At 47.4% G+C, this 23,872-nt stretch overlaps 1 protein-coding gene across 2 annotated transcripts; it reads left to right on the top strand.

Moving 5' to 3' along the window:
• Positions 1–16,442: 16,442 nt before the first annotated feature.
• On the top strand, positions 16,443–23,704 carry LOC131397031 (MHC class I-like protein MILL1). Of its 2 annotated transcripts, none has more exons than XM_058529651.1 (4): positions 16,443–16,612; positions 21,475–21,738; positions 21,983–22,258; positions 23,351–23,704. In XM_058529651.1, exons 2-4 carry the CDS (start codon positions 21,501–21,503, stop codon positions 23,683–23,685), a joined length of 849 nt encoding a protein of 282 aa, XP_058385634.1. In that variant the 5' UTR covers positions 16,443–16,612; positions 21,475–21,500; the 3' UTR covers positions 23,686–23,704. The 2 variants fall into 2 exon arrangements, with proteins under 2 accessions (XP_058385634.1, XP_058385633.1); XM_058529650.1 differs by lacking the exon at positions 16,443–16,612 and adding an exon at positions 17,129–17,270.
• Positions 23,705–23,872: the final 168 nt, after the last annotated feature.

The following is a 23,872-nucleotide window of genomic DNA, read 5'->3' as shown; positions in this document are numbered from 1 at the left end:
GCAACAGGCCAGTGCACGCCAACCCCTGATGGTCAGGCCAAATCCCTTCCTGCTTCAAATGCTCCGCAGCAGCAGCAGCAGCAGCAAGAGTTTCAGCAAAAAGACAGCACTCAAACTAGTGCAAATAAAAGGAGCTTTAGGGGCCGGCGCGGTGGCGCAAGTGGTTGGGTGCGCGCGCTCTGCTGCAGCGGCCCGGGGTTCGCCGGCTCGGATCTTGGGCACACACCGATGCACCCCTTGGCAAGCCATGCTGTGGCGGCGTCGCATATAAAGTGGAGGAAGATGGGCATGGATGTTAGCCCAGGGCCAGTCTTCGTCAGCAAAATGAGGATTGGCAGATGTTAGCTCAGGGCCAATCTTCCCACCAAATAAATAAATAAATAAATAAATAAATAAATAAATAAAAGGGGCTTTAGTACAGGGAATAGGGTCTGACCAAATGTGTGGCCAGGCTGCATTGCTGAATCCATGCCAGGACCCCAGAAGTGTCCTGCAACACCACCTCTGGACTGCGAGCATTGAGTTTTTTGTTTGTTTGTACTTGTTTTTTTATTGTGAAATTTTTGTTGTACATTATTGTTTGTCAGTCACCATATAAATGCATCCCTCCTCCACTTATACCCACCCCCCAGCCCCCTTGCCCCTGGTAACCACCAAACAGTTCTCTCTGTCCATGTGTTGGTTTATCTTCCACATATGAGTGAAATCGTGCAGTGTTTGGCTTTCTCTTTCTGGCTTATTTCGCTTAACATAATACCATCCAGGTCCATCCATGTTGTTGCAAATGAGACTATTTTGTCTTTTTTTACAGCTGAGTAGTATTCCATTGTGTGTATATACCACATCTTCTTTATCCAATCATCAGTCGAGGGACACTTGGGTTGCTTCCATGTCTTGGCTATAGTGAATAATGCGGCGATGAACATAGGGGTGCAGAAGCCTCTTTGGATTGTTGATTTCAGGTTCATTGGGTAGATGCCCAGTAGTGGTGTAGCTGGGTCATAAGGTATTTCTATTTTTAATTTTTTGAGGAATCTCCATACTGTTTTCCATGGAGGCTGTGCCAGTTTGCATTCCCACCAGCAGTGGATTAGGGTTCCCATTTCTCCACAGCCTCTCCAGCATTTGTTGTTTTTTGTCTTGGTGATGATAGCCATTCTAACAGATGTAAGATGATACCTTAGTGTGGTTTTGCTTTGCATTTCCCTGATGATTAGTGATGTTGAGCATCTTTTCATGTGCCTATAGGCCATCTGTATATCTTCTTTTGAGAAGTTTCTGTTCATTTCCTCTGCCCATTTTTTTTTTTTGGAGGAAGACTAGCCCTGAGCTAACATCCGATGCCAATCCTCCTCTTTTTTTTTGTTTTGTTTTGTTGAGGAAGATTGGCCCTGGGCTAACATCCGTGCGCATCTTCCTCTACTTCTTATGGGACGCCGCCACAGCACGGCTTGACAAGCGGTGCATCAGTGCGTGCCCGGGATCCGACCCTGCGAAGCCCAAGTCGCCTGGCCGCCGGGCTGGCGAAGTGAAGTGCACGAACTTAACTCCTGCGCCACCGGGCTGGCTCCTCCTCTGCCCCTTTATTTTTTTGTTGTTCAGTTGCATGAGTTCTTTATATATTATGGAGATTAACCCCTTATTGGTTATTTGGTTTGCAAATATTTTTCCTAGCTGGTGGGTTGCCTGTTCATTGTGATCTTGGTTTCATTTGCCTTGCAGAAGCTCTTTAATCTGATGAAGTCCCACTTGTTCATTTTTTATTTCCTTTCCCTTGTCTGAGTAGACATGGAATTCGAAAAGATCCCTTTATGGCCGATGACAAATAGTGTACTACCTATATTTTCCTCCAGGAGTTTTATAGTTTCAGGTCTCACCTTCAGGTCTTTGATCCATTCTGAGTTAATTTTTCTGTATGGCAAAAGAAGATGGTCTACTTTCATTCTTTTGCAAGTGGCTGTCCAGTTTTCCCAGCACCGTTTATTGAAGACACTTTCCTTTCTCCCACGTATGTTCTTAGCTCCTTTGTCAAATATTAGCTACCTGTAGATGTGAGGTTTTATTTCTGGGCTTTCAATCCTGTTCCATTGATCTGTGTGTCTGTTTTTGTACCAGTACCATGCTGTTTTGATTACTATCATTTTGTTTTATGTTTTGAAGTCAGGGATTGTGATGCCTCCAGTTTTGTTCTTTTTTCTCAGGATTGCTTTAGCTATTCAGGGTCTTTTGTTGCCCCATATGAATTTTAGTATTCTTTGTTCTATTTCCATGAAGAATGTCCTTGGGATTCTGATTGGGATTGCATTGAATCTGTAGATTGCTTTAGGTAGTATGGACATTTTAACTATGTTTATTCTTCCAATCCAAGTGCATGGAATATTTTTCCATTTCATTATGTCATCATGGATTTCACTGAATAATGTCTTATAGTTTTCACTGTATAGGTCTTTCACTTCCTTGGTTAAACTATTCTTAGATATTTTATTCTTTTTGTTGTAATTGTAAATAGGATTGTCTTCTTGAGATCTCTTTCTGTTAGTTTGTTGTTGGTATATAGAAATGCAACTGATTTCTCTAAGTTGATTTTGTACCCTGCAACTTTGCCCTAGTTGTTGATTATTTCTCATAGTTTTGCAAAGGATTCTTTAGGGTTTTCTATATATAATAGCATGTCATCTGCAAACAGTGATAGTTTCACTTGTTTGTTGCCTATTTAGATTCCTTTTATTCCTTTTTCTTGCCTAACATCTCTGGCCAGAACCTCCAGTACTGTGTTGAATAGGAGTGGTGAGAGTGGGCACCCTCGTCTCGTTCCTGTTTTCAGAGGGATGACTTCCAGTTCTTCCCCGGTGAGTATGATGTTGGCTGTGGGTTTGTCATATATGACCTTTATTGTGTTAAGGTACTTTGCTTCTATACACATTTTGTTGAGAGTTTGTATCATAAATGATGTTGGATCTTGTCAAAAGCCTTCTCTTCGTCTATTGAGATGATCATATGGTTTTTATTCCTCGTCCTGTTAATGTGGTGTATCACATTGATTGATTTGCGGATGTTGAACCATCCCTGTGTCCCTTGTATAAATCCCACTTGATGTGGCATATGATGTTTATAATGTATTGCTGTATTCGGTTTGCCAATATTTTGTTGAGGATTTTTGCATCTGTGGTCATCAGGGACATTGGTCTGTAATTTTCCTTCTTGTTATTGTCCTTGTCTGGCTTTGGTATCAGAGTGATGTTGGCCTCATAGAATGTGATAGGAAGTGTTCCACCTTCCTCCAGTTTTTGGAATAGTATGAGAAGTATAGGTGTTAAATCTTCTTTGAATATTTGGTAAAATTCTCCAGAGAAGCCATGTGGTCCTGGACTTTTATTTTTTCAGAGGTTTTTGATTACTGTTTCAATCTCTTTACTGTGATTGGTCTATTCGGGTTCTCTATTTCTTCTTGGTTCAGTTTTGGGAGGTTGTATGAGTCTAAGAATTTATCCATTTCTTCTAGATTGTCCAATTTGTTGACATATTGTTTTTCATAGTATTCTCTTATAATCGTTTGTATTTCTGTGGTATCTGCTCTAATTTCTCCTTTCTTATTTCTAATTTTATTTATCCGAGCCTTCTCTCTTTTTTTCATGGTGAGTCTGGCTAAGGGTTTGTTCAGTTTTGTTTGTCTTCTCAAAGAACCAACTCTTTGTCTCATTGATCCTTTCTACTGTTTTTTTATTTCAATTTCATTTATTTCTGTTCTGATTTTTATTATTTTCCTCCTTCTGCTGACTTTGGGCTTTGTTTGTTCTCCTTTTTCTAATTCTGTTAGGCATAGTTTGAGGTTGCTTATTTGGGCTTCTTCTTGTTTGTTAAGGTGGGCCTGTATTGCTATGAGTTTCCTCTCAGGACCGCTTTTGTTTCATCCCATATGAGTTGGTACGGTGTATTTTCATTTTCATTTGTCTCCAGATATACTTTGATTTCTCCTTTGATTTCATCAATGATCCGTTGGTTGTTTAGTAGCACGTTGTTGAGTCTCCACAGCTTTGTAACTTTCCTGGGTTTTTTTCTTGTAGTTGATTTCTGGCATCATGGCATTATGGTCAGAAAAGATGCTTGTTATGAATTCAATCTTCTTAAATTTATATAAGCATGCCTTGTTTCCCAACATACAGTCTATTCTTGAGAATGTCCCATGCATGCTTGAGAAGAATGTGTAATCTGCTGTGTCGGATGGAGTGCTCTATATATACGTATTAGGTCCATCCCCTCAAGTTTTTCGTTTAAGTCCATTATTTCCTTATTGATTTTCTGTCTGGATGATCTATCCATTGAGGACAGTGGGGTGTTAAGATGCTCTGCTATTATTGTGTTGTTGTTAATATCTCCTTTTAGGTTTGTTAATAGTTGCTTTATGTACATTGGTGCTCCTGTGTTGGGTTCATATATATTTAAAAGTGATATGTCTTCTTGGTGGAGTGTCTCTTTTATCATTATATATTAGCCCCTCTTTGTCTCTCATTACCTGTTTTATCTTTTGTTTTTTAAAGATTTTATTTATTTATTTTTCCCCCAAAGCCCCAGTAGATAGTTGTCTGTCATAGCTGCACATCCTTCTAATTGCTGTATGTGGGACGCAGCCACAGCATGGCCGGAGAAACGGTGTCTCGGTGCGCGCCCAGGATCCGAACCTGGGCCACCAGCAGCAGAGCGCGCGCACTTACCCGCTAAGCCACGGGGCCAGCCCACCTGTTTTATCTTGAAGTCAACTTTGTCTGATATAAGCATGGCAACACCTGCTTTCTTTTGTTTGCCATTATCCTGGAGTATTGTCTTCCATCCTTTCACTCTGAGCCTGTGTTTGCCTTGTGAGCTGGGATGTGTTTCCTGGAGGCAGCATATTGCTGGGTCTTATTTTTTAATTCATCCCACTACTCTGTGTCTTTTGATTGGAGAGTTCAGTCCATTTACATTTAGGGTAATTATTGATATATGAGGGCTTATTGTTGTTATTTTATCACTCTTTTTCTGGTTCTTTTGCATTTCCTTTGTTTCTCATCCTGTGTGTTTCAGACTACCAATTCAGTTTGGTAGTTCTGTATGGCAGTTCTCTTAGTTTTCTCTGTCTGTATCATATGTGATTCTGTTCTGATTATTTAGTTAGTGGTTACCATGTGGTTTGTATAAAAAATCCCGTGGATGTGGTAGTCCATTTTTTGATGGCCTCTTATTCCCTTAGACTAAGTTGATTTGATCCCTTTCTTCTTCCCCTTCTAAGTTATTGTTATCACATCTTATTCCTTCTTGTGTTGTGAGTTTGTGTTTAACATGATGAGGTTATATTTATTCTTGGTGCTTACCTTCCCTTGACCTTTGGTTTTATAATTATGTGTCTACTAATCTATTCTGATAGAGACCTGCAATTTTTCTGGTTTTGTTGACCTATTTCCTCCTTGTTCAAAACTTTGAATCCCCTTTCTCTTTTCTTCCTCAGGCATGAGGGCCTCCTTGAGCACTTCTTGTAGTGGGGGTCTTATGGCAATGAACTCCCTTAGCTTTTGTTTATCTGGGATAGTTATTATTTCTCCATCATATCTGAAGGATATGTTTGCTGGATAGAGTATTCTTGGCTGAAAGTTTTTGTCCTTCAGAATTTCGAATATGTCATTCCACTCTCTCCTAGCCTGTAAAGTTTCTCTCAAGACGTCGGCTGAGACCTTAATGGGAAATACTTTTACGTTATTATTTTTGTCTAGCTGCCCTTAATAATTTTTCTTTGTCATTGACTTTTGCCAGCTTTACTACTATATGTCTTGGAGAGGGTCTTTACATGTTGATATATTTAGGAGAGCTATTGATTTCATTCACTGGTATTTCCAGCTCCTTCCCCAGGTTTGGGAATTCTCAGCTATTATTTCTTTGAAAAAGTTCTCTGCTCCTTTTTGCCTCTCTTCTCCCTCTGGAATACCTATAATCCTTATGTTGGATTTCCTAGTTGAGTCAGATATTTCTCAGAGAGTTTCTTCATTTCTCTTTAGTCTTAGTTCTCTTTCCTCGTCCATCTGGAGCATTTCTGCGTTGCTGTCCTCAATATTGTTAATTATTTCCTCCATATTGTCATCCCTGATGCTTAAGGCTTCCACATTTGCCTTTATCTCCTCTACTGTGTTTTTCATCTCTAAGATTTCCGATTGGTTTTTCTTTATAGTTTCAATCTCTTTTGTGAAGAAACTCTTGATTTCATTGAATTGTCTATCTGTGTTTTCTTGTATTTCATTAAGCTTTTTTTATGATGGCTATTTTGAATTCCCTGTCACTAAGGTTATACATTTCTGTGCTTTCTGGGTTGACTTCTGGGCACTTGTCATTTTCCTTTTGGTCTGGAGATTTAATATATTTTGTATAGTGCCTGTTGGTGTTGGCTTATTTTTCCTCATAGTGAAAATATATAGTTGCAGTTTCCTCTTGCCACCACTGGGTGGGCATCAAGGGCTGTGTATTCTGGCATGCCTTGATCCACAGGTGCTCTGCTCGGCCCCCGGCTGAGCTGAGGTATGGCTGAGGTGAAGCACAACTGATCTGAAGCATGGCTGAGTGGAGGCTGCTGGGGGTGAAGTGTTGGAACAGCTGGAGCTGGAGCATGGGAACAGCTGGGACTGCAGTGCAGCTAGGCCAAAGCAGTTGTGGTTCGGGTGTAGGTGGGTTGAAGCAGCTGCAGCTGTAGCACAGCCAGGCTGAAGAAGCAGGAGCTGGAACATGCATGGGCTGAAGAAGCAGGGGCTGGAGTGTGGCTGGGTGGAAGTTGCTGGCACCACATCTGCTGGAGCCTGAGTGCAGCTAAACCAAAGCAGCTGGAGCTAGGGGGCCAAAGGAGCTGGGGGCAGGGCAGGGTCAATCTGATGAAGCTGGGGTCCAGGCATAGTCGAGCCAAAGGAGCTGGGGCCATGGCGCAGAGGACCCAGGGTAGCTTGGGCTGTGGTGTGGTGGGGCCTGAGCTGCCGCTGCGTCAGGCATGGGGGTGCAGCCACGCTGTGGCACTCGTGGGGCCAGGGTGCATGAGGTCCGCTGCCTCTGGGGATGGGGCTGATCTGAAGTGCTGCTGTGCTGAAGCGCAGGGTGGGTGGACCTGGTGGTGGAGTGGTGCTTACTTTCACCTCCAAGATCTCAGAAGTCTCTGGCCTTGCTGCCCCTCTCTGCTCTCCTGAGGGGCTAGCTTGTCAAAAGTACTCTCACAGCAGTTCCACTCCCTGCATAGGTGGATTCCCCACAGACTGTGAGGGGTCTTGGAGAGCACCGGTTTTCACACAGTGAGCCGCCCCTCGCCCCAACTCTGAGACCTGCGTGGTCTCAGTCTCTGGGTCACAGTTCTTGGGGAAGGAAGGGAGCTCCTCTTAACTACTTCCACTTCCTCTGGGGATTCTAGCACCTCAGTCCTCGGGTGTACGGCTGCCTGTGTGCCTCAGACGTCCCCTGTGTTGTGTGAATAGCTTCTGTTGGAATATGAATGTCCTTTTGGTTGTGTCTTAGAGGGGGAGAGTAAATGGGAGAAGCTCACTCCGCCATAATGCTGACATCACTCCCCAATTAAATTTTTTTTAGTAAAAAATACAAGTGGAAATCCTCCAGCAAACATGACAGAGAAGCACCCCACATACAGGAGTAATCTTGACTCTGAATGTGAATGGAGAATATCCAATCAGATACTAGGCTAAGGTGGAAGATCTACCACTTGTGGATGCTGCAATGACTGAGTGTCCCTTTCCTTGGGGACAGGTCTCTGCAGTGGCCACATTGTGCACAGGCCCAGGTGACCTTCACTCTGACCGCCATGTGGTCTGTGCAAAGAGAGGTTCCAACTCCCTCTCCCAGAGGGACATAGAAACACAACGAGCAGTGAACTGTAGTGCTGAGGAACACAGGCAGATGATGACCTAGAAGCTTTCACCAAAAATCCTCTTGAGTCATTAGGTAACCTTGGCTGTTTGTTAACCTAAGTCCCACTACTGGAATTTCAGTGCATTCCACTGGCAACCCCAAGGACATCGTATATTTTGTGAGACAGAACACTACTAATACAGAACCTCAGTAATTTTTAAAAGACAGACATTTCAGGGAGTTACACCCGTGGAAGTTGCACCTGGCCTGAAAATAACCAGCAGGAACAGTGTGGTCCCTGTCCCTGCAGGAGGGGAGGCTCTGGGGGTAATGAGGATGCACTAGATACAGAGCAAGAAAAGCAGAGGCCAGGGCTGGGGAGAATGTGTTGTCCAAGACAACATACCTGACTCCTATCCTCACAGGTTTCACAATCCGGACATAGAGATAGATCTATCGCAATCAATCTATATTTGTGTAAAGTACTAGAAGTTTTTTCTTTTCTTTTCTTTTGTGTGGAAATAGAAAATGACCATTGGATGTAGGTGGATGCTGTGTCCAGGAAGGTCCTATGGAGAAGGGGACATTGACACAGAGCCCATCAGAAGCATCCTTGGTGTGAAACAGGAGGGAGAGCATTTCAGTCAAGAGGAACAACAGGTGCAAAGGCCCAGAAGCAGAGAGCAGATGATCACATGATGGCACAGAGAGAGGCACTGAGAGGTGGGTGAGGTGAGGACAGTCTAGAGATGTGTGGAGTCAGGGGGTTCAATCTCTCAGGGCTGAGGACCTGGAAGGACAATAATAATACCTCTGAGCACTTGTTGGTTCCTGGCCCTGTTCTCAGCACTTTATATACATCCATCCATTCCACCTTTTCTAAAATCCCATGAGTCTGAGACTATAAGGATCCCTTCTTGATGACCATGGAAACTGAGGCACACACAGTAAAAGAAGTGACACAAATTCACCCAGATCACCCTGTTAGTCCCTGGCAGAGCTGGGATTTGAAACCAGGATATGTGTGCAGTCAGAGTCAGAACTTGACTCCTACAATCTTCTGTGATCAGTGACTGTGACCATGACGACGTTGGGGCTGGTTCCTGACATGGACATCTAGGTGGTACCAGACTTAAAACTGTTCCATGGCTTCTGAACCCTCCACATGCATTCTCAAAGTTTTCCCCCTTTTCTCAAGCCCCAAACAGAGGATTTCTAGCACGCAGTCCCTTACACCAAACACCCCCTGAGTACAGAACCACCTACCATTTTATTAATCACTTAAAATGATTTTTAGGTGATGTCACCATTTTTTTTTCCTAAAATGTCACAGTTTTCTTCTAAAAAGTCCTGGAAGAGCCGTCTTTCCTCCTGCTCCCAGAACCACAAACTCTAGGTCAGGGAAAATCAGTCTTTCCAGAGTGAACTTGTATAGCTGTCCCTAATCTCACTATTATCAAATAGAAAGTATCTCAGAAAATCATATACTTTTTGCTATAAAAAAGTGAAACTATATTTAGAACTCTGTCATGAAAAACTGAGCATTCACAAGACCTCAAGGAGAATCAATAAAGAAGTGAATGAAGGCAGAGTGACTTCCTAGGTTAAGACTGAGGTTTGGAGGCAGAGGATCACAGCTGACCCAGCACAAAGTCTACACAGGGTCTGAGTTTGAATTTCTGTCCTGTGTGAACCTGAGGCTGTGAAAGACCTTTTGTACGATGGCTCTGGCAATGTGGATGGACAAGCAACTTTGTCATCCAAACACTGACCACCTAAAAGTGGAGCCAATAGTGGACAGTCTTGACTGGTGAGAAGCACCTCACTCCTTGCATGTCTTCTGACCTCCACAGTCTCTTGACCTTATGCGAAATCTCATCTGCGTCCCAGCTCTCCAATGGAGACAGATGGTCATGACCATGGACAGAGCCCTGTTCATCGTGGGACAGGTGACACCTCATTGTGTGAGGATGGAGGCAACTGAGAAGTCTCCCCACTAAGGTACAGAGGCCCCGGGAGATGTCTAAAGAACATGTCCTGGGTTGTCAGAGTAAGATCTGAGTGAGAATCTGAATAAGTCCGATTGGGCTGAAATCAGGGAGCTCTGCTGGGACCTCAAGGTCTATCACCCCTCATTAAACTCATGTGTTGTTTGCTGGTGCTGCAGAATTAACTACCCCCATTGTCACCAGCATGAAACAAGCACTTTACGAATGCTGGTCTACAGGTCATGTGAGTGGTTTGCTGATCTGGGCCAGGCTCAGTTGCCCTTGGAATGGGTCACCTACACGTCTGCACTTAGCTGGTGGGTGGGCTGGGTGCTGGCTCATCTATAAAGAACTCATTCACGTGTCCTCAGTTGCCTGGCAGTAGGCTTTTTGGGATGTCCTCAGCTGGGAGAATAGGGCTCTCCTCCATGTGGTCTCTCACCGTCCAACAGGCTGGCCAGAGAGCGTCCACGTTATTTCAGTTTGCTGATAGAGGAAATGGAAGCCCCAAGGTCCCTTGAGTGAAGTCTACCCTTGGAACTGGCACATGACACTCCAGTTGTCCTCTGGGCCACAAAATCACCAAGACAGCTGTGATTCAAGGAGGCGGGGTGATGGGCAGCAAATCTTGATGGGAAGAGATGCAAAGGCACCTGGCAATGGATGTGAATAAGGAGGCAAATAATCAGAACCATATCTGCAATCAGCCTATCACAGAACCTTCCCAGCCCTCTAGTGCCGAGGCTCACGACAATGACCACGCTCCCTGCTGATTCCCCACACCCTCTCCTGCAGTCCAAGCAGCCTTGCAACAAGCCTCTCCCCATTTCTACAACACCAGATCCCAAACAAGTCAGAGTTCAGAGTTTCCTGCTCCCTCTCAAGACCACTTGGCCCCACTAGCCAATACATAGTGGTGTTTGGGGGTGGAGGGGAGGGTTTGGGACTCTCATGACGCAGGAATTATTTGTCTCCAAAGGAGGTTTGACTTTGAGGAGACCAGAAAGGCATAAGGCTTAAGGGATTCTGGAAAATCATGGTTTTTGGATTTAGTACCATAAAGGGGAGAAGAAATGTCAGAGGACAAGCCTTGAGGCTCTGACTTTCCCTCAGAAGAAGGGGGTGACTATCCAGGGCCCTCCTGGAGTCGGCATTGGGGGAGGGGGTACCGAAGAACACTGGGGATAGTTGAGCTCTCAAGCAAGGACCATTTCAGTTTGGGTTGCTCAGTTTGCACCATCCCCGCACCTCCAGCATTTCCAGTGGGCTAGAACAGAACACGGAAGAGGAAGAGGCTCATTTTTCTGAGGCTTGTCAGAAAGACCCAATTTAAGGAATCCCGGAGACACCTTACTTTCCTTTCCAAATTTGACATAAAATTGGTTTTGAAATAAAATTAAGTGGGGAGAAAACAGTCTTCACTGCTCTCATAATTTTGAAAGTGAACTATGTGCCGACTCCACAGAGCCTTGCACCCAGACACAGTTGGGCAGGACCAGGGAAGGACAAACCCAGGGAGGGAGGCTCAGTGCAGGGCTGGGGAGGTGGATGTGGGTCCCACTTCAAGCCGTTCCTCCCCAGAATTTCTCTCCCCAGAGGGGACTTAATTCAGGTGTGGCTGGATTTGAACCATTCTTGCATCCTAGTGATAAATCCCACTTGATTATGGAGTATGACACTTCAAATGTGCTGTGAATTCAGTTTGCAGGCATTTCGTGGAGAATTTTTTCATCAACATTCGTCAGAGACATTGGCCTGTAGTTTTCTTTTCTTGTAGTGTCCTCATGTGGCTTTCCTCTCAGGGTAATGCTGGCCTCGTAAAATGAGTTTGGGAATGTTCCCTCCTCTTCAATTTTCTGGAAGAGTTAGAGAAGGGTTAGCATTAATTCTTCTTACATGTTTGGTAGAATTCACCAGTGAAACTATCTGGTCCTGGGCTTTTCTTTGTTGGGAGGCTTTTGATTACTGATTCAATCTCCTCACTTGTTATTTGTCTGGTCAGTATTTCTATTTCTTCCTGATTCAGTCTCGGTAGGTTGTATGTTTCTAGAAATTTATCCATTTCTTCTAGGATATCCAATTTGTTGGTGTATAATTGTTCATGGTAGTCTCTTATGGTCCTCTGTATTTCTGTGGTATCAGTTTTAATGTCTCCTCTTTCATTTCTGATTTCATTTATGAGTCTTCTCTCGTTTTTTTGAAGTTAGTCTAGCTAAAGATTTGTCAAAGTTGTTTATATTTTAAGAAAAACAGGCATTAGTTTCTTTGAGCTTTTCTATTGTTTTCTGGTCTCTATTTCATTTATTTCTGCTCAGCTCTTTATTATTTTCTTCCTTCTGCTGATGTTGGGCTTAGTTTCATCCTCTTTTTCTGGTTCCTTGAGGTGTGGGAACAAGCTAAAGTTAGCTGGTTTATTTGAGATCTTTCTGCTTCTGAAGGGTCTCGATAGGACCTCAGTTTGAGTTCCCTGGTTGGAGTGTTCTTCCAGTCTGAATAGTGTTTTTATTTTTTTAGCTGTGAGACATGGACCCAGGGTTGAATACCCTGTAATTTGACATCAGTGTTAGCAATGAGCAAAACAGTAAAAGGTACTTTCCATTGAGGTTCAAGGTTACTTTTCCAATGATGATGATTCCAAAATACCTCATCCCCTACTTGCTAATTCTGTAAAGGCTGATCGGGGAGCTGGAGGGAAAGGCGGTGGACTTTTTGATTATAGGACTGTGTGAGTTTAATTAATCGCTGACAGTATCTGAGGATGTCAGACTGGGTGAAATTGGAATTCTCTGTTAGCCAGGATGAGTGGGGCATTCTCATAAGTCCTCCTGTAGTGATTTCAAATGGAGACAGTCTATGAGTAGATAGGGGAGAGGGTCTCAGAGTCATAAGAGTGATGAGCAACACCTGTGGCCATGGGAAGTCCGGTTCTTCAGACAGTGTAGCCATCTTGGACTGGAGGATCCCGTTGGCTCTTTCCACAGTGCCTGATGGTTGAGGATGGCGAGGGCAGTGAAGTCTTTGACTAAGGCGTGTTGCCCTTTTGATTTCCTGTGTAATTTAACACTGAAATGTGATCCTCCCTCACTAGAAATGGTAGGGGGGATTCCCCACGTGGGAAGATTTGTTCTAGGAAATCCTTGGCAACTGAGGTTGCTGAGGCATTTCGGCAGGGGAAGGCCTCTAACCGTTTAGCAATCACGCATGTGAGAGTGAGCACGTGTTGGCAGACTCGTGCCCTCGGTGATTAGATGAAGTCTATTGGGGGGTGAAGGAAGGGTCCAAGGGCCACTGCTTCCCTTCCTTGCCCCACCTTTACAGTTTTCCCAAGTTTATGTTTCTGAAAGAGGAGGCGAGTGGCAGCCCCTCGGTTCAGATGAAAGCTTAAGGGTCCAAACCATCGTTGGTCAGATCGAGCCCACATTTTGTTCCTCCTGTGAGGAGTCATGTTGTGTAGACTGTACACAGTGACTCTGGAGTAGACTAGGGCTCTACCCAGTGGCCGTGTGACAATAATATTATAGAATTTATAATATCATTTAATCATGGTGTCAAAGGCGCATTTGTAGTGCACCCATTATAGCACTGTGTCACTTTTACACCTTGTCTCAAAACGTTTCCCACCATCCTCCCCGGTTTGGGGCAGACATCCCAGCAGTCAACGCTAGAGGGCAGTAGGAGACAACGCAAAGACGAGTGAGGCGCAAACTCTGCAGTGCGCAGGCGCCTCCAGCAGAACTCGCGCGTGCGCACAGCTGCGGCGGCGTGGGCCGCTGTTTCTACTGCTGTCACCTTATTGGTGTCAGTATTCAGTGGCTGCGGCCACTACCGCGGCGCTGATACTCGGGGCGCTGCTGAGTTCGTGGCTGGGAGCCCCTTTCATGGGACGGGGATCCTCTTGAATGGTTTCTGTTGGCGGCCCCGCAGCCACGTCAGTTCACAGTCCAGAGGTGGTGATGCGGGTCGTTTCTGGGGTCCTGGCGTGGATTCTGCAATGCAGCCCTGCCACCGAGTTGGACAGACCCCAGTGCCTGTACGAAAGCACCTATTACTTATAGTAGTTGGAGTGCTTTTTTTTCTGAAGTTCTTGCTGTTGCTGCTGCTGCAGAGCATTTGAAGCAGGAAGGGATTTGGCCTGACCATCAGCGGTTGGCGTGCACTGGCCTGTTGCATGGAGCAGGGACCAGCCTGCAGGCCTGAAGTCCACAGGTGGAGCAAAGAGCCCACCCCACTGTGGCACTGGGGCGGCACAGCCCTCCTCCTCAGGGACACCCCACATACCTGACATTCTTCCTAAAAGTGGGGAGTTCCACCAAATTCCTGCCTGTTCCCTGGGAGGGGCTCCCTGAGGCCAGATATGAATAACACCCAGATGCTGACAGGAGGGATATTCAGCCAATTTTTTCCTGGGGAAAAGGAGAAGCCAGTGGGGAATCTGGCAAGAGCAGGAAATGCCAGTGTCCTCCAGGGTTTCACATCCAGGAGCCCAGCTCTGCCAGCCCTGACCAGGAGCCGTTGGAACGTTGACCCGGGTCTTGTCCAGGGGAGTCTGAGAGCAGAGCCTGCTGTCCTTCCTGGAGGGCCTGGGCAGGGGGTTGGAGGCCCGTGGACTGGATTCAGGAGTCCTGGGCTCTGCTCCAGCCTGTGTCACTGACCCGCAGGAGGACCTCGGGTCAGTGTCCTGCTTGGATCCAGGGAACAGCATGAGTGAATAAAATAAATCGCTGTTGGGAATCTTACACTTACTGCCAAGAGAGCCAGAACCTTCTTTAGCCATAAGGAGAAGCAGAGTCCTAACACCTAATGACGGCTTCAACCAGCACAGGCCAGGTCCTGCCTCATGATCCAGGCTCTCACACAGAAGACAGAGCTGTCCCCAGACAGTGAGGTCCCACGGTGGACACAACAGGGTGGGGGTCTCTGAGAGAGCTGGTGGGGGGATTAGGCGGGACTGTGTGCAAAGGCTTTTGCGACATCTTGAGAAGAGGCAGAAGCAGGATGCAAACCCAAAAGGATCTGTCTGACCCCAAAGCCTTAATGCTGTTGAGTAGTGGCTCTCAGTGTCCACACATCTCAGGACCAGCCACTGCCCTGCAGCACAGCCTCTGAGCCCCTGCCCTGTCCTGTCTCCCTCCACATTCCTGCCTCAGAGCCTGACTCAGCCACCCTGAGACCAGGCTCCAGGCTCCAGCTGAGCTCCTACTTCCCCAGAGATGCCAACCCCAACCCTGCCCTGGGCAGTGCGCTCCTCTCTCTCACCCTGGCTCCAGGCTCCACCTCACCCTCTTCAGGGCAGAGACAACCAGGCTGGGTGCTGAGCCCGCCTGCAGCCTCCCCAGGAAACACGTGGAACCCAGGAAATGACAGCTGGACCCCTTCCTGGATGACATGCTGGGTAGTTTAAGGCAGCGGCTCTTGGGAAAGGAGGAAGTGAGCCCGTGGCTGGAGCCGTCTCCATCCCTCTGCTTACTAACTGTTTGGCCTCCACTCCCCAAGAAGAAGTGATAGCACAGCATTCTGTGGCTCGCACACAGTCTAAAAGAAGGTTTCTTTGAACAACAATCGATCAGGTTCTCTGTAGTCCACACTCTTTTATTTTCTAATCTTTTTTTCCTTTCAAATTTTAAAAACATAACGGTATGCCTACTCAACTTTTTTTTTTTTACAACCTATTAGAAGTTTGGAAACCACTGCTCTACCTGCAGCTGTAGGGACAGGAGGCTAAAAGAGCAGGGAGAGAGATGGTGCTGGGCGGGGCTTGTGCTGTGCCCACTCCCCATTGAGGGAACTTAGACATTTAGGACTCTGGCCATTGCACAATTCTTTCTGCTACAGCAGCCTCCTGCCTGGTCCCCTGTCTCCTGTCTCCACCCTCCTGTCTACCCTACTCACAGCAGACAGACACGGGGACGTTCCACAAATCCAACCACTTCCATCTCCTGCTTATGACCCATCTGGGGCTCCCAGTGCACTGAGGATAAAATCCACAGTCCTTGGGGAGGCACACAAGGTGACCACCCCTGCCGCCTCCTCTCCCTGCCCGCCTTCGGCCCTCCGAGCGCTCAGCCTCTCTGAAATAGTCACAGTTCTCGCCCTTTCTTAAAATCTCACCTCACAAGTCCCCTCCTCCAGCTACACACACCTGACCGCCTGTGTATCCCACCCATCCCTGCTCACTCTAGGTCATCAGTGTCTGGGGTGGCCTGTGTTCTCCACTGGACAGATCTTGTCCCAAAGACCCTTTCCCTGGGCCCCCCAGCTGGACCTGGTGATGGTGAGACCCTTCCCCACAGCAGTAGGATCTTCTCCTGGGCGAGACTGCAAGTTCCTCCTCTGCTCACAGCCTGCCTGCCAGGCTCACTTCCCTGGAGGAAAAGCCTCAGCCCTGATTGGTGACCTCCCTAGGGGGCTGAGACCCTCCCACTTCCTTTACCTAGGGAAGAAAGGAGAGGAGGAGGGGCTTAGTCTGAGGGGAGGGATGGAGGGGTAGGGAGACTCAAGTTCCATAACTCAGCTTGTGGGGAAGGGGCTTCTGAGCTCCACACACAGCAGACCCCCCCCTGTTGTGGGACGGGGTCTCTCCTCAGCAGGGGCAGCCACAGCTGGACAGACACAGTGCAGGGACTCAGACTGGCCTGTCCGTGGGTGGGGGGCACAGAGACCCTGAACACCCAGGACCAGACTGACTTCAGCCCTTCCCCGCCTCAGCCAGAGGGAATCTGGGACCCTGCGGCACATACTTGGGGTCCTGGGCAAAGCTGACGGTGAGTTTGGGTCCTTGGGAGGCTATGGGGCTCACCATAGACACAGAGTAAGGTGGGCTGGGCCTTAGGCTACAGGAAGGAAAATGAAAGGGGAGGTTGGAAACCACAGGCTTTCAAATTGTCCACCCAGACTGTGACTGACCAGTGCCCCAAGGGACTTGAGGGTGGGTTTGGAAGCCTTTAACTGTTTTTATGTTAAGGAGACACAACCAGCTGCCACCGTGAAGCTAATCAAGCCTCCCTACAAGAGCTCCGCCCATGACCTGCCTTAATTTTCATATGAACATCCCTTCAGGAGGAGATTAAGCCTCATTAGGGTGACCTGCAGTGTCTGCAGAAGCACGTTTTCCAACTGAGCCTGCGCAAGCAAATACCCGCCTCTCCCTTTTGAATATTCATTCCCCAACTGAAATAAAAGTTCCTGCTTCCTTTGGAAATGATTCCTCATGGCCCTCTATTTGCTGAAAATACACTTTACTTTGTGAGACGACTTCCACTGGTGTAGAGTCTTATTTAACTCACCAGGAAGCAACCCACTTGGTTTGGTATCAAGACCTCTGGACAGGAATGGGGATAGGGTCTCCGGGGGTCCCCAGACCACTGAACCACCTGCTGCTCATGTTCCTGCTACTGGAGGAACCCCGGGGGGCCTGCACTGGTGAGCGCTTAGGCGGCCATGGGGGAATGGGGGAGGCTGGGCTGCGGATGGGGGACCCTGCTTTGTGTGAGGCTGGCGGGAGGAGAGGGGACATTAGGACTTGTAGAGGGCGCGCTTGCAGGGGCTCTACCAAAGGGGGCAGGAGCGTTTGAGGGGCGCAGTGTCGGGGAGAGGGGGATGTGGGGAGGGTCTGGCGGGTCCGCAGGGTGGTGGCGTGGGCGCCATGTGTCCTGGGATGGAGGGTCCGCAGTGGACAAGTGAGTTTCTGGGGGCCTGGGAGGCGCGGGAAGGGAGGACGATAAATGTTCGCTGGAGACACGTGGAGAGGCGGGCGGTGAGTGTCCGGGTCACTCCGTGGGGGCGGCGATGTGTGGATGGGGTGTCCCCAGGGATCCCATGAGTACGTGGGGCCCGTGGTTGGGGACAGTGAGGGTCTCCGGGGAAGGCAGGGAGGAAGGTGATGGTCTGGAGGAGGCAGTGTGGGGGCCAGAAGTGTGGGAGGGGGGCTGCGGTGAAACTAGCAGTGAGTGAGGGAAGTAGCAAGGAGCATGTGGGCGGCCACAGAGGGCGATGGAGAGTGTATGTGTGATACACGTGAAGAGGGAAGGAGATCAGCAGGGAAGCTGGTATTTGGGAGCAGCGGTGGGGGTGGTGAGTATCTGGGGTCCACACAAGGGGTTGGGTATCTGAGGGGCTGCAGTATAGGGGTGGTAAAGGTCTGGGGAAGTGAACCAGGAGGGAGGCAGGTGAGGGTCTTGGGGGGCATCAGATTTGTGCTGGCCTTATGAAACATATCTGGGGTGCTCTCTCGTGTTCCATCTTCCACTACAGTCTGTATAAAACTATTGTTTTAATCTTAAACGTTTGTTAGAATTAACGAATGAAGCCATCTGGGCTTGGAGTTTTCTTGCTGGGAAATATTTAATCATGGCCTTATTTTCTTAATAGTTAAGGGACTATTGACTTTTTCTTCTTATATCAGCTTTGATAAGATGACTTTTTTTGAGAAATTTGTCCATTGTTATTGTATGCAATTTTCTATTTCACTCATTTCTCCTTTTATCTTTATTGTATATTTTGACTTTTGTTATGTATTTTATGTTTTTTTCTAATGTCTTGAGATTGAAGCTGAGAGGGTTCACTATTTAGTGTCTTTTTTTCTAATATCTGCATTTAAGGCTGTTACTTGCTCTGCAGTCACTACTTCAGCTGCACTCCCAAGGTGCGATATGGATTGTTTTCATTCTCTTTCACTTCAAACTATTTTGTAATTTCCCTTACAATTTCTTCTTTGATCCATGGACTATATATATCAAGTGTGCTGTTTAATTTCCAATCAATTGGGGGTTTTCTAAATATCTCTTTTGTGTGCGTGTGAGGAAGATCAGCCCTGAACTAACATCCGTGCTAATCCTCCTCTTTTTGCTGAGGAAGATCGGCTCTGAGCTAACATCTATTGCCAATCCTCCGCCTTTTCTTTTTTTTCCCCCAAAGCCCCAGTAGATAGTTGTACGTCATAGCTGCACATCCTTCTAGTTGCTGTATGTGGGACGCCCCCTCAGCATGGCCAGAGAAGCGGTGCGCACCTGGGATCCGAACCCGGGCTGCCAGTAGCGGAGCGAGGGCACTTAACCACTAAGCCACGGGGCCAGCCCTAAATATCTTTTGTTTTAAATTGGTTTCTAGCTTATTGCCACAGTGGTCAGACAACATATTCTGAATGGTTTCAATCCTCTGACACTTGTTGAACCACTCTTCATGTCTCTATGTGTGGCTGATTGTGGCAAACATTCCATGTGCACATGGAACGTTCCACATGCGTCAACTATGTCAGGTTGATTCTGTGGTTCAGACTGGGTACCTACGGATTTTATGTCTGCTTGTACTCTGCTTATTGTGAGATAGGTGTTAACATCCCTAGAAGTGTTTTGGATCTGTCTCTCCTTTTAGTTTAGCTAATTTTGCTTTATGTATTCTAAAGCTTTGTTATTGGAAACGTGCAGATTTATGATGGTGAAATCTCCCGTTGCATGGGCCTCTCTTTACTCTAACAGTCCTTTTTCTTAAATCCTGCTCTGATGTTAGTGCAGCGATGCCAGCCTTCTTCTGGGTAGAGCTTACATTTATAGCATTTTTCCATCCTTTCTATTTCAGTCTTCTGATGTCTTTGTGTGACTCTTATAAGCAACATAAGTTGATTTTGTGATTTTTTCCTTTAAGCGTATCTGATAACCTTATTCTTTCACCTGGAGTTTTTAGTCCATTCACGTTAATGTAATTACTGTTATGTTTGGGTTTATATCTACCATCTCGCTCTATATCTTCTCTTCCACCAATCTATTGGTTCCTTTTTTCTCCTTTTCTTTCCTTCTTTTGGATGTCTAGCTTTCTCAATACTCCATTTTTTTCTTCTATTAATTTGTTAATTGTACATCTCTTACTCTTCTCACAGTGGTCATTTTAGAGATTATAATATGTATTAGTATTGTGGTCCAATACAAATTATGACTTTTAACAATTCCCAGATATTGCTAGACCTTTAAACTCCATTTCACAGCCCCCCAAACTCTCACATTATTGTTGTCATAAACTTTAGTTGTACATATACTTTAAATTCCACAGAATATGAAAATGATGCTTCTGTTCCTTCAGTATTTCTTGGATCTACTCACAGAGTTGGTCTTTGGGCTTCCTGCCTGCGTTTGCTTCTTTCGTTCTGGGATAACATCTCCTCTGCCTGAGGAGCTCCCAATGGCTTTTCCTTTAGTGCAGACCTGATATCAGTGACTGTGCACATTTTTTTTTTCTTAAACTATCTTTATTTTGACTTCCTTCCAATATAGTATTTTTCCTGGTATGGATTTGTAAGTTGGTAATGATTTTATTTCAGCACTTGGAAGATGTTGTTTCATTGTGTTCTGCTTTCCATCATTTCTGTTCAGAAGGCAGCTCTGATGGTCTTATAAAATGCTCCCTAAAAGTAATATGTCTTATTTTCTCTGGTGTTTTTATTTTCAATGTTTCTCTCTGTCTCGACTGTTCAATATCTTGGCCATGATGTTCTCAGGTGGCTTTGTTTCTGTTTATCCTGCTTAAAGCTGAGAGCTTCCTAAACCTGGTGTTTACCTTTCATCTGTTCTGGACAATTCTTGGCTATTAATTCTTCGAATAATGCCAGTGTTGCATTTTCTCTCTTCTCTCCTGAAACTCCAAGTGATACAGATGAGAGGGTCGCACATGTCACTTATGCTTAGCTTTCCCCTTTTCTCCACTCATATTTCTCTTTGCTTCTGTTTTTGTGTATTCCATTTTCCCGTGGTCCAGCTCACTAATCCTGTTTTTCTCTGTCTAATCTGCTGCAGATCCCATCCAATGAGTTCACAACTTCAGATATTGTGTATTTCATTTCTAGAATTCCCATTTTATTTTTATATATTTCAGTTCTCTGGTGAAATACTCTTTACTTCCAAATATTTTGTCCATTTTCTTAAACATGTTAATATTAAATTTTTTTCTGCTAATGCCAACATTGGGATCGTTGCAGGTCGGCTCCAATTCTCTGGGATCTTCTCCATTTCTTGATTACCAGTCTTGTATTCCTGACTCTTTAGAGGTCAACAAATTCAGGTTGAATCCTGGCCATTACCTACATTACACCCGTCTTGTCTTCAGTTGATGTTATTTGCCGCCCAGGAAAGGTTTATTCTTTCCCTCACTTCAGCAGATACAAGGGGCTTATCACCTCAATTCAGTCAGGACCGACCTGGGTCAGCACAGGGTCACAGTTCTAGTAGGATTCCGTAATCTGTGCTGTGGCCTTCACAGGTTTCAGCTGAGAGCCTGGCAGTTCTTCTCTTCTGGGTGTAGAAGACCGTGGGAGATTTCCGTTCTGCCTGTCGGAGGCTCCCAGTCTCCTGCCCTGTGCAGCTGTGATCTAGTCATTTCTGCTTCTCTCTCTGCCCAAATATATTCCTGCTTTCTCTTCCACGTCTTAACCCCTCTCTAATCTCTTTCCACCCTAATCTTTTTCCATACCATCTATTCCTCTCATCCTGTCCACCACAAAACACTCTGCTTGGTTCCTCGCACTCCCCTCTGGGATGGGTCAGGACACAATAGCCTGATTCAAGTAACTCAAGACAGAGACAGTGTTAGAAACATGGAACTTGGCCATGTGAATCACCCACGTGTCCTCCTCCCTCAGGAACCCACACTCTCCGCTACAACCTCATGGCCCTGTCCCTGGACAGGCCGGGGAAGCCCCAGTTCCTGGCCCTGGGGTACTTTGATGATGAGCTTTTCTTGCGCTATGATGGCGAGAGCCACAAGGCAGAGCCCCGGGGTCTAGGGATCGAAACGGACTTGGGAGCTGAGACCTGGGAGAGAGAGACCAAGGACCTGAAGGAGAAGGAGCAACAACTCAGGCAGACGCTGACAGAGATCACGGGCCAGCAGGGCCAGGGCTCAGGTGAGTGTGGGCAGGGCCAGGGGCACGTGGGTCCGAGTCTGGTTCCTGCCCTGTTTATCCTGCATCTGGGGGAGGGGAGGGCACAGCAAGGCTGGAATTGCACAGAGAGGTGAGGCCCCACTGAGACTGCACCAGGTTCCTCACATTTGGGTGGAGGAGATGACATACCCTCTGGGCGGGAGTACTGTTGGGTGTAGAGGTTCTGGGACAGTGAGGTGACGGGTCACTGCCTGGGGTGGGCCAGGCCTTCACTCCCTCCAGGCCACACTGGGCTGTGAGCTGCAAGGAGACCTCAGCACTAGAGGCTTCTGGCGCTTGGGCTACAACGGGCAGGACTTCCTCACCTTCGACTCACAGACCCTCACTTGGACGTTGGCCATGCCCTCAGCCCAGCACATCAAGAAGCTCTGGGAGACCCAAGGCCCCAGGGCTGATCTGGTTAAGGATTTCCTGCGTGTGACTTGTCCTGCCCAACTCTGGAGATATTTGGCCTCCTGGAGGGGCCTCCTGGAGAATACAGGTACTGACCTGGGCCGGAGGGTCCACCCACTGGGTCTGCCCCTGGTTCCTACAAGGAAGAGAACTTTCCTCTTGTTCTCTGAGTGGCTGTCCTGCATTGGCCTTAGGCTAGGTGCTGAGTTCTGACTGAATTGTCGGAGAGGCACACCCGTGTGGGTGGGTGAGGGGTCTCCTCTGGACCCATTGCTGGTCCATCAGCTGGAGAAGTGGAGGGCCCTCGAATGTGGGCGCTGAGAGGGAAACCTTTTCTCTCCAAGACCCTCATTCTCTGGGATATTGACTTTGAGGGGGGAAGACATCTAGGTTTGAACTCCTTGGTAAAGGCCCTAAGATGGGGCCAACTTGGCTGGGAGCCAAGATAGAACAGCATATTCCAGCTCTGGAGTAAGTGTCGCATATTCAAACGCAAACTTCCCAGAATCATATTCCCAGGGTCATCCCACTTTTGTTCTGCTTTCACTTTTAGAAAAATCCAGTTTAAATTTCCCCGTTGTCTAAGTCTTGCGACAGAAAATAAAAAGAAAGAGTAGATACTGGTGTGTGTAGGGGTGGGCGGGGGATGAAAAAACCTATAATCAACCAGAGGTCCCCAGAGGCATTTAAGGCCAAGAAGGAAACAATCAGGCTGCAGGACCAGCTGGCCATCTTTGTGGACAGTCCCTCCATCCCCCCCTGGAGCATGTGGAGCTGATTCTGTTGGGGAGGAAGGAGGTACATCACTGAGGCCAGATTCTCACTCCCTGTAGAGCAGAGCAGCTCCTCTGTCCCATCAGTACCTACAAATTCTTCAGAACTGTGTGCTGAGCATCCTCAGGTGGATCTGCCGGCCCCTGAGAGCAGGGAGCTCGTCTCCTCTCAGGCTCTCCATGTGGGCGAGGGCCGGACTCCCTCGGAGGGTCCTGGGGCTGTTGGAGCAGCGTGTGGTCCTCCCACAGTCCTCTCTCCACTGGGGCTGTAGACCCCCTGGAGGGGTGGCTGGGGGTGAATGTGCACGGGTCATTTCTAAGGGCTGGCTGGTTCCTGCTCTTGGTTTCCCTGCAGTGGAAGGAGGGAGCGTCTTGGCCCCACTGAACTCTGCTCTGTCTCCCCCCAGATCCCCCGTCAGTGACTGTGACCCGCAGTAAGAACCTGCTGGGCATGGTCCTCCTGAGGTGCTGGGCTTTTAGCTTCTATCCTCGGGGTGCCACCCTGACCTGGCTTCGGGATGGGGAGCCCACGCACCAGGGCACCTTTGGGCCTGGGGTTAGCCTGCCCAGTGGTGACGGGACCTACCAGACCTGGGTGGCCACTTGGATCCTCCCTGGAGAGGAGCAGGTGTTCACCTGCCACGTGGGACACTGCGGGCTGGACACCACGGTCCCTGCAGTCTCTGGTGAGGAGCTGGGGGAGCCCTCGGGGTCCAGGGAGCTGGAGGCAGAGTTGGTGTAGGATCCTCGTGTGAAGAAGGGCCCACTGGGTATAATTGAAGCCCATTTCTTGGTGACCTCCAGGCACTCAAGGTCAGAGGGCTTCCTGTGCGGCTGCTCCTGCTGCGGCTCTTCTCGCTGTGTCCATTGTCGCTGCTGTGCTGTATTTGGTGGTGGTCGAAGCCTAGATGAGGAAGCACACAGAGGAT

The sequence above is a fragment of the Diceros bicornis genome, chromosome 34, assembly GCF_020826845.1.
Source record: "Diceros bicornis minor isolate mBicDic1 chromosome 34, mDicBic1.mat.cur, whole genome shotgun sequence".
NCBI lineage: Eukaryota > Metazoa > Chordata > Mammalia > Perissodactyla > Rhinocerotidae > Diceros > Diceros bicornis.
Note: the sequence above shows the minus strand (reverse complement) of the source record. Positions and strands in the feature narration are given on the sequence as shown.